At 40.7% G+C, this 16,583-nt stretch overlaps 1 protein-coding gene across 4 annotated transcripts in view; it reads left to right on the top strand.

Annotated features, from left to right (window-relative positions):
• TAC1 (tachykinin precursor 1) overlaps positions 1-16,107 on the top strand; it is a 132,958-nt gene extending 116,851 nt beyond the window's left edge. For all 4 annotated transcript variants that reach the window (XM_030189951.1, XM_030189952.1, XM_030189950.1 and 1 more), the window contains one exon: positions 15,339-16,107. In XM_030189951.1, the coding sequence (XP_030045811.1) occupies positions 15,339-15,388 (50 nt within the window). In that variant the 3' untranslated portion in view covers positions 15,389-16,107. The remainder of the gene's footprint in view (positions 1-15,338) is intronic.
• The last annotated feature ends 476 nt before the right edge of the window (positions 16,108-16,583 follow it).

Here is a 16,583-nt window from a genome sequence, read left to right as displayed (position 1 = left end):
AGACACCCCAGTGTGTAGATAGCATGAGGAAGGATCTAGCAAAGCATGGAGAATGGTAAAGAAATTGGAAACTAAGATTAATGCTAAAAAATGCAGGGTCCTGCACTTGGCCTGCAAAAATCCAAGGGAAAGGTATAGTATAGGGGGTGAAGTACTTCTGTGTATGAAAGAAGAGCAGGACTTGGGGGTGATCGATCTGATGATCTTAAGGTGGCCAAACAGATAGAAAAGGTGACAGTCAAAGCCAGGAGGATGCTTGTGTGTATAGGGAGAGGAATGGTCTACAGAAAAAAAGAGATAGTTCCCTTGTACAAGTTTCTGGTGAGGCCCCATTTAGAATACTGTGTACAATTCTGGAGACCGCACCCTGAAAAAGATATAAACAGTTGGTCCAGAGGGTGGCCATAAATTGGTCAGTGGTCTCTGTCATAAAGTATATGGGGACAGACTTATAGACCTCAACATGTATACTCTGGAAGTAAGGCGGGAGAGAGGAGACATGATTAAGACTTTTAAATATCTCCGTGGCATTAATGTACAGGAGGTGAGCTATCTTCAAATGAAGGATAACTCTGGAATGAGAGGGCATAGGATGAAGTTAAGAGATTATAGGCTCAGGAGTAATCTAAGGAAATCCTTATTTACAGAAAGGGTAATGGATGTGTGGAATAACCTCCCAGTGGAGGTGGTAAAGACAAGGACTGTGTCTGAATTTAAGAAAGCATGGGGCAGGTACTTGGGATCTCTTAGGGAGGGGAAGAGATAGTGGATGCTGAGGATGGGCAGACTGGATGGGCCATTTGGCCCTTATCTACCATTATGTTTCTATGACTGTGCCCCCAAAATAGTTGGCTTTAATGTCAGGGGCGTATCTGCGTGGGGCCACAGGGGCCTGGGCCCCCGCAGATTTCACCCTGGACCCCCCCTACTGCCGCCGTGGGTACCTTTGTTGGCGGGGGACCCCAACCCCCACCAGCCGAGATCCGCTTCCTCCTGCCACTGCGAGGTTTTTTAAGTTCATCGGGATTCGTCCTCCGTCACTCTGTGCTGCTGTTCAAAGAAGCTGCTAGCTGAATGCAGTTTCGGACTGAGTCTGACATCGCTGCTGCACGTTGTACATGAGTCTGATGTCCTGCACGTACATCGTGCAGCAGCGACGTCAGACTCAGTCCGAAACTGCATTCAGCTAGCAGCTTCTTTGAACAGCAGCACAGAGTGACGGAGGACGAATCCCGATGAAGAACTTAAAAAACCTCGCAGCGGTAGGAGGAAGCGGACCTCGGCTGGTGGGGGTTGGGGTCCCCCACCAGCAAAGGTACCCATGGCGGCAGGGGGGGGTCGGAAATGGCGGCGGCGGTGGCTGGCGGGGGCTATAATGTGCCCCCCCATTCTGGCTTCGGCCCCCGCTACCGCCGACTTTCAGATACGCCCCTGTTTAACATATGTGCTAACTGCTAATTATCAGCGGTGACAACCAGTTAAGTACTGTTGAAAATTAGTGGATAGCCATGAACAAGCGATTTAACAGTACAAACAGAAAGAAAGGTTGGGTCATACTTGTGAATATCTAGTTAAAATTATTTGCTAGAGAAAGTAACCTTTACAGAGAACATTTTGCAAGAGTTTTTATTTTAGGCAGCAAGATAAACACTGTGTTCAGTTATCTGTTATTCAAACCACAGTGAATGATTTAAAGAAAAAAAGTTCAAAAAGCCCTACTGGCACACTGATTGCAGTGTGAATCACCGAGGAAGCACAAACACTTCAGAGGCAGGGCTGAGTTCCCCTCAGTCCAGAAGTGGTGCTGTGAGAGGACTTTCAGAGAGGGAGAGATCTTCACTGGTAAGAATTTGCTGGGAAATTGGTTTAAAACTTGGGTGAAGGTAGACTTAAATTAAATAGGTAACCTCAGGGACTTTATTTTAAGTTACTCTGTTCACTTAGCAATGTTTTTCTCTGTTACAGTTCCATAGGCTAGCATTTAAGGGGGCTATTTTACAGTTACTAAGGTATCAGTATAAAGCACAGTGAATAGGCACAGGAAGCTTCAGTTTAAACTTTAATTCCCTCCCACCCACCCCAACTCCTTCCCACCCCTGGTCTGATCTCTGATCTGATCTGAAAGCGGTCTATGAACTGACCAACTTCCGGAAACTGCTAAAGACCCATCTCTTCGACAAGACTTATCACAAAGACCAAGACATGTGAAACTCCCACTTATACCATGAATGTAAATTAATGCCTTCTGTTTTTTACTTTTATGTATTCCATTACCATGTAACCCAAATCCTTCTGTAACACCAAATGTTTAATCTCTTCTCATTTCCACTATCCATGGTGTATTGTAAGCCACATTGAGCCTGCAAAGAGGTGGGAAAATGTGGGATACAAATGCAATAAATAAATAAATAAATAAAATGTATAGGCCCTTGAACCAATTATGAGGCTACAGATTTAATTAGGGCATCTCTATCAGCCAGTAATTAGCTCTTAGAAATACAGCCTTCTTAGATCCATAGAGAAGAACCTACTAATAATATTAAAATAATAATAATAAAACCCTAAATATTAGTGTAGCCTAGCATATAACTAGCAATCTTAGGGGGCTTTATTTTACATATTCCCACTCCATTAGCAATTTAATTAAAAAATCACAAGATGCAGGCAGCAGTCTAGCAGCGAGATAGAGGCTATCCAGTCTTTTGTACTGTCACATGTTTGATTATCTCCTAGTTGGTGAGAATTAGTATGTATGTACTTGGTGCAAAGAGATCCTAGCACTCAGGGAATGGATCTGATCTCTGTAAGCTAAAATAGTAGATTTGGAGGAGTAGAGGCAGACAGAAATGTTTATAGAGGAGGCCAACGGGGGCATAGTAGAGGAGTCCCACCTCCAGTCTGGCAACCTCTGTGCTGTCTTGGAGGAGAAAAGTCTCCTCAAGGGAAAGGATCACCTTGGAGAGGGAGGAGGTGATCCTGTAGCCAGGATCTGCCCTCCAGAGAATGCAATATCCTCTTGCACTGAGGATGTGTTTCCAGGGGCTTCTGCCCAGGAGGGAAGGGTTATGGTGGCCACTGTAGTTGGAGATTTGATCATTAGGCATGCAGAAAGCTAAATGGCAGGTGGACATGAGGATCACTTGCGTCACTTGCCTGCCTGGTGCAAAGGTGGTGGACCTCACGCATCATGTAGATAAGATTGTAGACAGTGCTGGGGAGGCACCTGCTATATGGGTACCACTGAAAAGGAAAATGTGGGAGGGAGATTCTGGAAGCTAAATTTAGGCTCTTATGCAGAAAGCTGAACTCCAGAACCTCTAGGGTAGTATTTTCAGAAGTGCTCCCCATTCCACGTGCAGGATCCAAGAAACAAGCAGAACTCTGGTGTATCAATGCATTGATGAAATGGTGGTGCAGGGAGGAGGGATTTAGATTTGTGAACTGGCAACATTTTGGGGAAGGGGAGCCTATTCTGGAAAGATAGGCTCCATCTTAACTAGGGTGGAACCAGGCTGCTGGCATGAACATTTAAAATAAAGATAGAGAGCTTTTAAACTAGAAACTGAGGGAAGGCCAACAGTCGCTCAAAAGTGCATGGTTCAGAACAAGGTATCTTTAAAAGATATCACCGAAAAAGGGAAGATAGGGCATCCCGATAACAAGGTTGCAATAGAGACCATAGTAGACCAGGTATCTTTAAGAACAGAGCAGACAGATTTTAAGGATTGCAAATTATCACTGTGAATTGCTGAGCCAATTGTAAATAGGAACAACAAACATTGTTTGAAATGTCATGCAAAAGCCAGAAGCCTAAGAAATAAGATGGGAGAGTTAGAATATATTGCATTAAATGAAAATATAGATATAATAGGCATCTCTGAGACCTGGTGGAAGGAAGATAACCAATGGGAAACTGTCATACCAGGATACAAATTATATCACAGTGATAGGGGTGGATCAAATTGGTGGAGGGGTAGCATTGTATGTTAAGGAGGGCCTTGAATTGAATAGACTAAAAATTCTGCAGGTCACAAAACACATCTTGGAATCTCTATGGATAGAAATTCCAGGTGTAAAGGGGAAAAGGATAGTGATAGGAATGTACTGCCGTCCACCTGGCCAGGATAAATAGACAGATGCAGAAATGCTTCAGAAATTAGGGAAGCTAACAAACTGGGCAACACAATAATAACGGGTGATTTCAATTACCCTGATATTGACTGGGTAAATGTAACATCAGGGCATACCAGGGAGGTAAAATTCCTTGATGAAATCAAAGACTGCTTTATGGAGCAGCTGGTTCAGGAACCAACAAGAGGGGGAACAATTCTAGACCGAGTCCTTAGTGGAGCTTATGATCTGGTGCAGGAGGTAATGGTGATGAGCCACTTGATAACAGTGATCATATAGGGGGTCTTTTACTAAAGCTTAGCTCGAGTTATCTGCAGCAGGGCCCATTTTATTCCTATGGGCCTAAAGTTAAGCTTTAGTAAAAGACCCCCATAATCTCTGGAGTTAGTACACACAGGAAATCCAATAGATTAGCATTTAACTTTCGAAAAGAATACTATGATAAAATGAGGAGAGGAGGCAAGATGGTGGCTTGAAGAGAGTAGAGAGAAGGTACTCTTAATTTACCTCTGCCATTTTGGAGATTCAAAGCTTTTTCCTTATTCCAAATGCCTAGAGAAGAGGTAGACTACGCGCTAGCTCCGTAGTACTAATCTCGCCCGCGGTGGGGGCATTGAACCGCTTCTTTACTCCAAGGGCAGTGTCGGGATCGCCTTTGCTGCTGGAAAGCATAGGGAGAGGTCTGCTACACTCCCAGCCAGAAGCAGAGATATCATTTAGAAATGTTAAGTAGTAGTAGTAGTAGTAGTCCTCCTATGCCGGCAGACACAACTAGAAGGGACTGGAAACCCCGGGCCTCCAAGAAGCGACGGGGTCTCTGGGCACGGATGCTAACTCGTCTGTTGTAACGCCAGACATCCCCACATTGGCAACGGGGGGTGAAGGAGGAGAAAGTGTTCTTGCTGAGAACAGCGCGGCATTGGCGAGACAGCTGTCGAGAGATTCTACACTCGAGCTTGGCTTACTAAGTCCTTTTTGCCTAAAAAACCTGATACAATAACTTTAGACACTATTTGGGAGGCTTTAGTGGGCCTGGAAACGTCCTTCTCACAAAAGTTTATTTCCTTAAATCAACAGTCTAATACTCTATCGGGAAAAATACCTGAAATAGAAAAAAAGATTTTCACGTTGGATAAAGAGATTGGAAATAATTCTAAACTAATACAAAATTGCCAACAAGTTCAAGTAAATTTGATAAAAGACAATATATATCTTCAAAATAGGATTGAAATCCTGGAAAATCATTAACGTTCAAATACATTGAGATTAATAAATTTTCCTAAGCAGGTTTCAATCTCTCCTTTAATAACCTTTAAAAAATATCTAATCGAAATTCTGAAAATTCCAGAAAAGGCACATCCTCCTATATCAAAAATATTCTATTTAGTTCAAGAAGAAGTATTGGATGTGCCAACAGAGACTTTGGACATGAACTTAACTCAAATACTTAAAGATGATAGAGCGGGTTTGATAACAGCAACTTTGATAGTGACCTTTATTTTACAGCCCGACAGAGATTGGAGTTTGACGCAATTTTTTCTTCATAGAGAACAAACTTTTTTGGACTGTAAAGTTAGAATGTTCCCAGATGTCTCTAAGGCATCCCAAAGGAAACAACAAGAGTTTCTTAAATTGCGCCCAAAAGTTTTACAGTTGGGCACTTTATTTTGGCTAAACTTTCCCTGTAAATGTGTAATAAAGTTAAACTCAATTAAGTATGTATTTTTTGATTCTAAACAATTAAGCTTCTTTTTAGAATCTAAGATAGCTGAATTACCTATGTCACAACCAAGAACTGTAATCACTTCTACTCCGTAATTAGCATTAGTAACCCTGGAATCTCTTTTTTTAAGCCTTCTAATTCTTGGTGGTAGAGTTTTTTTTTCTTTACTATTTCCTTAATAATTGTGAATTGCCTCCTCAATTGTGGACTATAGATGAGCAAATTGATCATGTAATTGAATAAGTATGGTAGATTTAATTATATGAGTTAGAATTTATTATGATAATAGTCATCTTTTCTGTTTTCAAGAAGTGTTCTTGAATTAAATTGTAAATGCATTTAAAAAAATGAGGAGAATGGTTTAAAAAGAAAAAACCCTCAGAGGAGCTGCTGCAAAGTTCAGAAATTTACATCAGGCGTGGATGCTTTTCAAATATACAGTCCTGAAAGTCCAGACCAGATATATTCATATTCTATGTATTAAAAAAGGAGAAAGGAAGGCCAAGCAACAGCCAGCATGGTTAAAAAGTGAGATGAAGGAAGCTATTTGAGTTCAAAGAAAATCCTTCAGAAAATAGAAGAAGGATCTGACTGAAAATAATAGGAAATGGAATGAGGCATGGCAAGACAAATGCAAAGCGCTGATATGGAAGGCAAAGAAAGACTTTGAAAAGAGGACTTCGTTGGAGACAAAAATACATAGTAAAATTTTTTTTAGGTATTTTAGACACAAGAAGCTGGTAAAAGAAACAGTCGGACTGCTATATGATCAAGGGGTAAAAAGGGCACTCAAAGAAGACAAGGCCATAGCGGAGAGATTAAATGAATTCATTGTTTTAGTCTTCACCAAGGAAGATGTGGGAGAGATACCAGTGCCAGAAATTGTATTCAATGTTGACGAGTCATAATCTCATGGTATTACAGTGACCCCTAGTGGTACCACAAGACTATGGAGAGAGGTTGTGACTACCATATTGGATTCGGCACAGCCATGGGCAGGAGCAAATTGGTATTGCTCCTGCCCTAATGGATCCCACTAGATTACCAGAGATATTCAGGTAGGCCTGAGGGCCTATGGAGGGGAGGGGTGGGGGTTAGGCTGAGGAGGGCCCTGGATTGTAGGAGGGAAGGGCCTGGGTCATGGTGGATGGGGCAGTGGCTGATGTAGCCAAAGCTGCTATTAAGCCTGCCACGTGCTGATATGCTGAATAGCAGCCTAAGGCCACATTGCGGGGATGCAGGCAGCCTCCTGTTGTTGGCAAATGAAGAAACATAAATAAACAAGAGGCCCAGATGCTGCAGTCCAATTGTATCAGAAACACAAAATAGCAATGTTCAGCTTTTAGCTGTTTATTTAAAATCCTTTAATTAATCAAAAACAACCTTATAATAACAAGTGGAAATACTGAGTCCAAAACACTTTCCCTACTAGTCCATCAGTCCAACATGTTTTGACATACAGTGCCTGCTTCGGGGCAGAATTTACTAAAATGGACAGACAATTCACCTCAAAACAAGTCCCCAGGGAGTAAAGAAAACTGATGGCTCAATATTGTTGCTTTGTGTTTGTGAAATGAAAAAATAACATGTCATGTTTTCTCATGCCCATTTTCATTTGCCAATGACAGGAAAGACACAGGAAATGTCACTGACATTTCTTCTGTTGTTGTGAATGACTGCCCATTCCTACTTAAGTATAAATAAATATCCCTTTCAGTACTGGACTTTGACCAATCCATAGCTTATTTAGCAGTGCACATGCATTTGGAAGTACACTACATTGGTTAAACAAACACCACAGCATCTGCGCCAGACTCTGTTATCAATTTATTTTATTCACAACTTGCCCAAGTCAACCCCCATCAACATGACATGGAAGAAAATGGAAGTTTTCTGCCTTTCAATCCATTGCAAAATCCAGCTGGCATTGACTGGCAGTAGATTACTTGAAGCTGATGCGATGGTTAAAAAAAATGGACTAATCAAGACCAGATATTTAAAATTCCATTTTCTAATAGTAATAAGGTTTTGCAGCAACAGTCTCCTGAGCAGATAAATGCCCTGACCTTTCTGTCAGAGGCTTCTTGCTAAGGTTGTCAACATCTGGATGCAGGCAATTAGCTAGTATGAGAAAAACCAGTGCTGTTACTCTAGATGAATACCATGCGATACCATTCACAGCAAAAAATACCAGTATAATGAATGCACTAAAGTGGTAATAAATGGTCACTGGTATGTTGTAAAGACTGCCAAGACCATTTTGCATAGACAACAACGTGAGTAGAAGGCAAACGTGACATTTCTGCATTGCAACGACGTGCATGAGTGCTTTTGTACCTGTGGATCTGGTGGCTAATTTTCAATGGCAATCAAATTGAGCAGTTTCCCTTTCAAATTACCTCAGGTGCAAAAACACTATCGGGCCAATATTCAACCAGTGGCATTTAAAGTACTGACCACTGCTGGTAAATTAGACCCAAACGATGAATTCTGGGTCATGTCTGGGCACCGGCATTGAATGTTCCAGTCTTCTATGAACCCGAAGTTACATGGGTGCTGGCCCATATTCAGTTATCCAGGCAAAGGTAAAATATAAAATCATAAGTGTTTGAGGCTTCTGCAGATGAGAACAGAGCTCACGGGGATGGGGTGGAGACGGGGACAGAACCTGCGGGGACGGGGCGGGAATGGGGACAGGACCTGCGGGGACGGGACAGGGATGGAGTCAGGGCCTGTGGGGATGGGGTGGGGATGGAGACAGAACCCACAGGGGCGGGGACAGGGACAAATTTTGTCGCCGTGTCATTCTCTAGTGGGGTAATCACTGAGGGTCCCACCCCACAATAGCCAGGCCCCCTATAATCAGTCACAGACTCTATGACAAGGCAGAATTGGTGTGTAAGCCTGAGCTCTTTCATTAAAACTTGGGGTCCATGGGTCAATTGTAGCAGACAATGGAAAAGGTGCCGGTACTCAGTACCCCCAAGTACCCCCTGAAAAAAAAAGTCCTGCATAAAGCAGACTAAATAAAGATTTACAGATTTCTAACAAAAGCATGTTTTCACTAAGGGCTCCTTTTTACTAAGCCACAGGAGTGATTCTCAAGCAGCAAATGCGATGAAGCTCAAAGGAATTGAATGGGCTTCATTGCAATTGCCGCGCTGGGAATCACTACCCTGGCTTAGTAAAAAGTAGATTTTCTTAAAGTTCTGTGGTGGTATTTTTTTCCAATTTCTTGACAACAAATTTCATATAAAATGTGAGACCTGTGCTCACTTCGGGTGCAAAATCGTGCCTCTACTAGAACAGCAGTCAGTGTATATTATTAAGCATTTACAAACCTGAAGTTTTACAAACATACTAAAAAAATACAGGCAGAGAATCAGTCATCTAAGTTAACAGCTCTCAACCGAATCTTTGGGACATCCCCAGCCAGTCTAGGCGTCAGTAAGCCCATGATCAATATGCATGAGATAGATCTATGTACAATGAAAGCAGGCATGCAGATCTGCCTCATGCATATTCATCATGAATACAGAGAAATCCACACTGGCTGGATGTGTCCCAAAGGCTGGGTTGAGAACTATTGCTCTATGCAAACAAAACTGCATGCATTTGGGGGTCATTTGCAAAGGTTTTTCCACATTATAAAATTACCCTGTGGTACAGTACAAAGATGGCATGCACTTATGCACATGTAGGCATCCTTGGAGGAAGTCTATTTGCTATTTTTTTTTGCCCTGCTGTTTTGCTTTAGCTTGCATTGCATTCAGATAGTGACCTACTTTATTAGATTTTATCTTTACTTTTATTCACATACCACCTTTTGGTTTGGGTTTTCAAAAAATATTTTTTTATATACCTTAATCACGTTTGGCAGTAATAAAAGTTATGTGAAGACTTTACCTAAGGCACATGTCCAACATATACAGCAACTTTTATTTCACTTTCTTTGCACTTTTGAAAATTGTGGCATCTTTGCTGTAAACTTCAGTCATCAGCTGTTTTTAATATTTGTTGTCATGGTACCCTTACCCCCCCTTTTTTATTATAGTATATTTATATATTAAGTTTCTGTTTACATTATCAGTTATTTTATCTCTATTTAGGTATAATTATGTTGTTATATATGTGATTTTAATTTGGTTTATTTTAGAGCCTCTGACGCAGCCCTTGTGGGCGAAACACAGTCTGTGTCGAGCGATTATTTCATAATAATGTTTTGAAATGTACTATTGATCGATCTGCTTTGTTTGTTTCCACATTGGATTTTGCGGATCGTCTGCTTTCCTGTTTTTTGGGGCATTCTTGAAGGTGCATTGTGGGTAGCATTGTGACATATAAACATATTTTATAAAATACAGGATTACACGTGTAGTTGAGTTTAGTTTATTAACATTTCCTATACTGCCTTTGCTAACTTGAAGATCAAAGTGGTTTACAATCTGAAAGCTGAGAAAAAGGTAGAGTGAAAAGAAAAACAGGACAGGAAAGAATTTGAGACCTGTGCTCACTTCTGATGCCAAATCGTGCCTCTACCAGAGCAGCAGTCAGTGTGTACTATACAGCATTTATAAGGGAGATTTGGGGGCAGGAAGGAATAGAACTGAAATTCGTTGGGATAAGGAAGCAGTTTGCAGAAGGAAAAAAACATACAGGACAACCCCTGCCCTCGCCCACTCTCTTCTCCCCTGCAAACCCAAGCATGAATCCTCTCTTCAAAAACCCTAACACCAGCTCCAAGCTGGCATTAGGTTTTCTGCAGTCAGGGCGCCCTTCTTCAGGGCGCTGTTCTCTGAGCATCGCAGGGAATGGAAAATGAGCTCATTTAAATTCATTTAAATGCTATTTGCACTGATCTGGGGTGAGTTAATTATTTTAAATGGTAGGGGCCTCTGAGCATTGTTGCCAGCAAATGTGGGCGCTAGTCCAACGCTACACCACCTTGAGTGAATTCCTTCAAAAAGGCGGTAAATAAATCCTAATAAATAATGGCCTCTAGTGCCTGCATTTGCTTCTGAGCATCTGGCCATTGTTAGCCAAATTGAAAGGCGATGTTCCCCAGTGGGTGTTCAGGTTGGGGGTATGCATGCATTTAGATTTTTAAATATACATATGGAGATCAGTTTTCAGCACAGTTTAAGTGGGCAAAAGAGGATTCTGCATGCTTAAACCAAGCTGAGCTGGATAGTACCACTGAATATTGGCTCTGACCATGCCAGCACAATCCAGGCAGTGCCAAGACGGTCCAGGGTGGAGTATGGAATGGATATAGGAGTTATGCAGACACCAGTGGCATTCAGTGCCAGTGCCTGCACTAACCAGACAGATAGGACCATACAAAAAGCAGGCCTAGGGCCTGGCTATTGTGGGGTGGGACCCTCAGTGATTACCCCACTAGAGAATGACAAGGGGACAAAATTTGTCCCTGTCCCCGCCCCGTCTCCGTGGGTTCTGTCTCCATCCCCACCCCATCCCCACAGGCCCCGTCTCCATCCCTGTCCCGTCCCTGCAGGTCCTGTTCCCATTCCCGCCCCGTCCCCGCAGGTTCTATCCCCATCTCCACCCCCGTGAGCTCTGTTCTCATCTGCAGAAGCCTCAAACACTTATGATTTTATATTTAAATCTTTTATTAAATTATAAAAGGAACAATATGCTGTGCAACTGTTGTGTATACATTACAAATAGAAAATAACAATTAGCAGCTATAATAACCCTCCCACCACCACCACCCTCTACCCTTCCAAGCCCAATAATAGCTGATTTCTACTACCCCAAGGAATCCTAATCTATCCTGTTAAACTGTCCAGGGTTACAAAGTACAACCCATTCTGTATGCCCTAGAGGGGAGAAATATGCCCTATGAAGCACTGCTATGATTTTTTAACCTGTGGATGAATAAAAAGTCATCAACAATCTCAGGATTCAGTCTAGCTCTCCTGTCTTGCACAGTCCCTCCTGCAACAGAAGATGTCATCTTAGATGATGTACTGGTAGCAGGAAGTATAGGATCCCCCATGCAAATTTTGCTAGCTATGGCCAGCATGTTTGCTTGTTTTTCCAAAAAAAAATAAAAATAAAAATATTGTCATCTGCATCAATCAAACATAAATAACAGTCCAGTTCATTAACAGGCTTCAAAGTAGAAAGTGACACGGGGAGAAAGTTTATCCCCGTCCTCACAGGCCCTGTCCCCATCCCCACCCCATCCCCAAGGGATCTGTCCCCATCCCCACCTTGTCCCCGTGGGATCTGTCTCTGCCCCATCCCTGCGGTTACTGCAGATCCTTTCCCCGTGTCATTCTCTATACCCCACCCCTGAAGGGTGGCCTAGCATTTGAGTACCAGCACCTTTTTTGCTAGAAAAAACATACAGGGTTTATGATTCATAATTTGACAAGTTTAAGAATCTGTAAAGAATGATAGTGTGATATGACTGGCCAGATTTTGGTTTTTATATAAACTGGCAAGTCATGCAAATTCTTTATTTTGTGCTGATAGTCTTCCTATAGCACTTTTTAATTTCATATATGATAGCAATCACTTAGAACAGGGTTTCTCACATCAGTCCTTGGGACACAACCAGTTGTCTAGTTGACAGGATATCCAAATGATTGTGTCTGAGATAGATTTGCACACAATTAAGACAATACAATCCAATTTATCTCATGAATATTAATCCTAAATACATAGAAGGGTTACCACATGAGTGCAATGTTTACCTCATACAATACTATAATACTAAATCATTGAGTTATATAACAATCTGAACAACTTTATTAACACGAAATAGAAAAAAATACAGAACTTAAAATATAGCCCAACCCAAACTCCTGCTGAAGACATCCACGCTTGAATTCTGCTGTCGTCACAAAACTTATAAAATTAGGCAAATGTTTGAGCAGCCATTCGAGGAGACCACTATTAATGTATTACCTCACAGTTCACAATAAGTGAGATGAGATCTTCCCAGTTAATTGAGAATGTCTTAAGAACCTGACTAGCTTGACGTGTCGTGAAGACTGGATTGAGAATCACTGACTAGACACCAGTTCAGTAGTCTTTATGCGTATGCAAATTGTAATGGATGCCAATTAACATCAATAATTGGTTGTGAGCACCCGATTGACATTAATTGGTTCTTTAGCCAATTAATTTGCACACGCAACTCATAAGCTTGCCCAAATTTAAGCACGCAAATCTAGGCACCATATATAGAATCCAGGGGACAATTAATTCAGATACTGTTTGCCTAGAAGCTCTAGGGGCAGAGCTCAGGTATGTTGTGAAGATGATGTATTTGTCATGTGGATGAGTATTGGCTTTACTCATTTTAGGGCAGATGTTTATAAGATATGCCTCTGCTGTCCTTCAGATAGGAACAGTGGTGTTATGTTTGCAAACAGTAAGAAGAAAGGCACTGGCCATAGAAAGAGGAACAAGGAGAGTAATTCTATACAAGGGCGTCTATTTGGAGTTTATAAGTAGGTGGTTATATAGGCCCCCTGATTCTATAAAACTCATTGCATGCCCAATTTGCACATGCAATTTAATAATGAGCCAATTAGTGCCAATAATTGGCTTTTTAACCAGAAATTATTGGTGTTAATTGGCATCAATTAACGCATACATTTTTTATGCTTGTCCTGGAAAAAGGGTCACAGAAATGGGAGGGTCATGGGCATTTCAGGGTGCAGCATGGATGTGGATTTCCATTACATGCACAATTATAGAATAAAAGGGTTCTGCACGTAAATTTAGGCACAAGCATTTGCAAATGGATGCACTTAGATTTATGCATGACCCTTGTGCTTAAGCACTATTTATAAATCGTGCCTAACTTTAGGCATGGCTTATAGAATATTGCTTAAGCGGGTTTTTTTTGGGCACCGATTTTTTAGGTGCAATTTATAGAATCTAGCCCAGAGTATATACCAGCTGTATGCCAGCTATATGGTTGGTATACATGCTCATGCCAAGATTGTTAAAGAAATACATATTTATTTATTTATTGCATTTGTATCCCACACTTTCCCACCATATGACAGGTTCAATGTGGCTTACATATTGCTAAAAAGGCGGTTACAAAATTTAGATTTGTAGAAGTCTAGTACATAATACAGAAGTACAATAAACGCTTAGGCTGATATATTAGCATATTGTGAGAGAGGTTAAAATTATTGTTTTCCATTTCTGAACTTTTCGTGATGTATGGTGGTGTGGGATTAGGCAGATCCAGGGGGGGAAAGACTTCTTGAAAAGATGTGTTTTCAGGTTTTTTCTGAATTGTAGGTAGTTTTCTGTGAGTTTCAGGTCTTTGGGTAGTGAGTTTCAAAGTTGTGTGCCTATAAACGAGAGGCTGGCGGCATGTGAAGATTTGTATTTTATACCTTTGCAATTGGGGTAGTGAAGGGTTAGGTAGGTTCTTGCTGTTCTCATCACGTTTCTTATTGGTAGCTCGATAAGTTCCGTCATGTAATCTGGTGCAAGTCCATAGATGATTCTATGGACTATTGTGCATATTTTGAATGTTATGCGAGCGTTAATAGAAAGCCAATGTAAGCTTTTTAGGCGGGGTTTTGTGCTTTCGAAGTGTGTTTTTCCGAAGATGAGTCTGGCAGCTCTGTTTTGTGTTGTCTGTAGTTTTTTTTATGATTTGATCTTTGCAGCCTACGTAAATACTATTGCAGTAGTCTACATGGGTTAGCACCATGGTTTGGATCATGTTGCGGAATGAATCCCTGTGAAAGTAAGGTTTTATACGTTTGAGCTTCCACATAGTGTGGAACATTTTCTTGGTAGTGTTCTTAGCTTGGATTTCTGGCGTTAGATTGCGGTCAATTGTTATGCCTAAGATTTTCAAGTGGTCTGAGATTGGGATAATACTTATAATATTTATAATCATTTATAATACTATAAATGATAGTATTATATAACTGACATGCATAACTATGCACCCACCCATGCTTTATCCATGTATACACCTACCTTCAAACTATATGCCATTGCAGTTAGGCACCATTGTATAGAATAGTACATAGCCAAAATCTGGTATTCATGCATATATACACACTCGTACCAGTGTGCAACCTTCTGATAAAATAACTGAATAATCATGGTGAACGGATTTTTATATTTCCAGTTATTTGGACATTTTAAACACCAGGTGATTGCGTTACAACTTTTAGGATATAATCGCAACTACCACAGAGGTAATTCTATACGGAGGGCACCAACATGTAGGCACCAAGAATGTGTATAAGCTTTGTAAGGCTTTGTACATTTTTGTGGTACTAATAAATCCTGATTGGATTTTTTTGTTTCGTCTGCTTGATTTTCACCATCATCTTGGAGTTTGCAGATCATTTGCCCTGTTGCTTTTTGGGACCTGTTTGAGTAATATGCTTCTCGTACACATCCCTAATTATTTATATTAGCTCTGTAAAATGTCACATGAACTCACACAGTGCTTTTTCTGTTACAGGATCTTCTGAACGGAATACAGTACAGAACTATGAACGAAGGCGTAAATAGACCATTCCAATTTTATTTCTTAAATGTCATTTGTTTAAATGGCTGATGGGGTGTATAATAAAATTCCAACTGTAAGGAATAATTATTTATTTAACAATAATTGTTGTTTTGAGTTGTTTATTTAATAAAATGATTATTTTTCATAGTGTGGGCAGCAGTACATGTTACATAAGCATGTAGTGATTCTAAGTTATGATTCCCTGTGGTCTAGAAGTGGTGGCATTTCACAGCAAAGCACATTATTTGATATAAAATGTAAAAAAAAAGATTGTCAGTGACACCTTCACCCAACAAAAAAAATAAAATTTATTATTTTGGCGCAATCATTGCATCTTCACAACCAATGCCAAGCAAAACTTATGTACGGTCTAGTGCCTCAATCTGTTTTCATGATTACGATGTACTGTAATTCTGGTATCAAAAATATATTTGTACCATTGCAGCATGTTTTCCGTTTCGTGACTCTCTATTTTTTTAAGGCTTCAGTGTATATCCAACATTTTCATTTCATAGTTTTACAATAGTAATATTTTAAATCAGAAAAAAAGACTTTTGGGACTTTGTAACATACTTTCTGGTACTGTAATGTAATTATTTCAGGCAAAAAACTTCTAGAACTAGAAGTCTGTTGTTCAAATTGTGCAATTAAAGACGGGAATCCATTTCACCCTCCTAAAGCTCATGAAAAAATGTTATTTTCTGTTTTATTTAACCATTTTCATTTGTGGATTTGTGTTCTGTTTATATGGTGATGGGAGCCACAGCAGTAAGTACGGGTTTTACTTTTTCCCTCAAACTATGAGCCTGATGAAAGACAGCTCCAAGAGGCAGAAATCAAGTCTCTATTTGGACTCTTTTCCCCTCCTTCTAAATGCCCTTTCTCCAGTTTTATTTCTCTACTGCCCATTGATGAAACACAACACCACCTCTGTAGAAAGATGGAGCAAGCAACTTCATTCAGGTCTGCAATTCCTGTTATAGGCAAGACTTTAAGGGACTCTAAGGCAGGACAGCCAAGTGGTTCAGCTCCTGAAGGGAGACTCCTGGCTATTCCTTGTTTTTTAATTTATAACCTAGTAGTTTATTGTAGAATCCTGTCTCCTCCTCTGTTTGAAATGAGTACTGCAGGTATTGAACTACACCAGGAGTGTCAGAAAAGCAGGACAAACCTAAAACAACTTCCCTAGAAACTGGC

The sequence above is a fragment of the Microcaecilia unicolor genome, chromosome 1, assembly GCF_901765095.1.
Source record: "Microcaecilia unicolor chromosome 1, aMicUni1.1, whole genome shotgun sequence".
Lineage (NCBI taxonomy): Eukaryota > Metazoa > Chordata > Amphibia > Gymnophiona > Siphonopidae > Microcaecilia > Microcaecilia unicolor.
The sequence above is the reverse complement of the archived record's forward strand: the minus strand, read 5'-3'. Positions and strand labels throughout refer to the sequence as shown.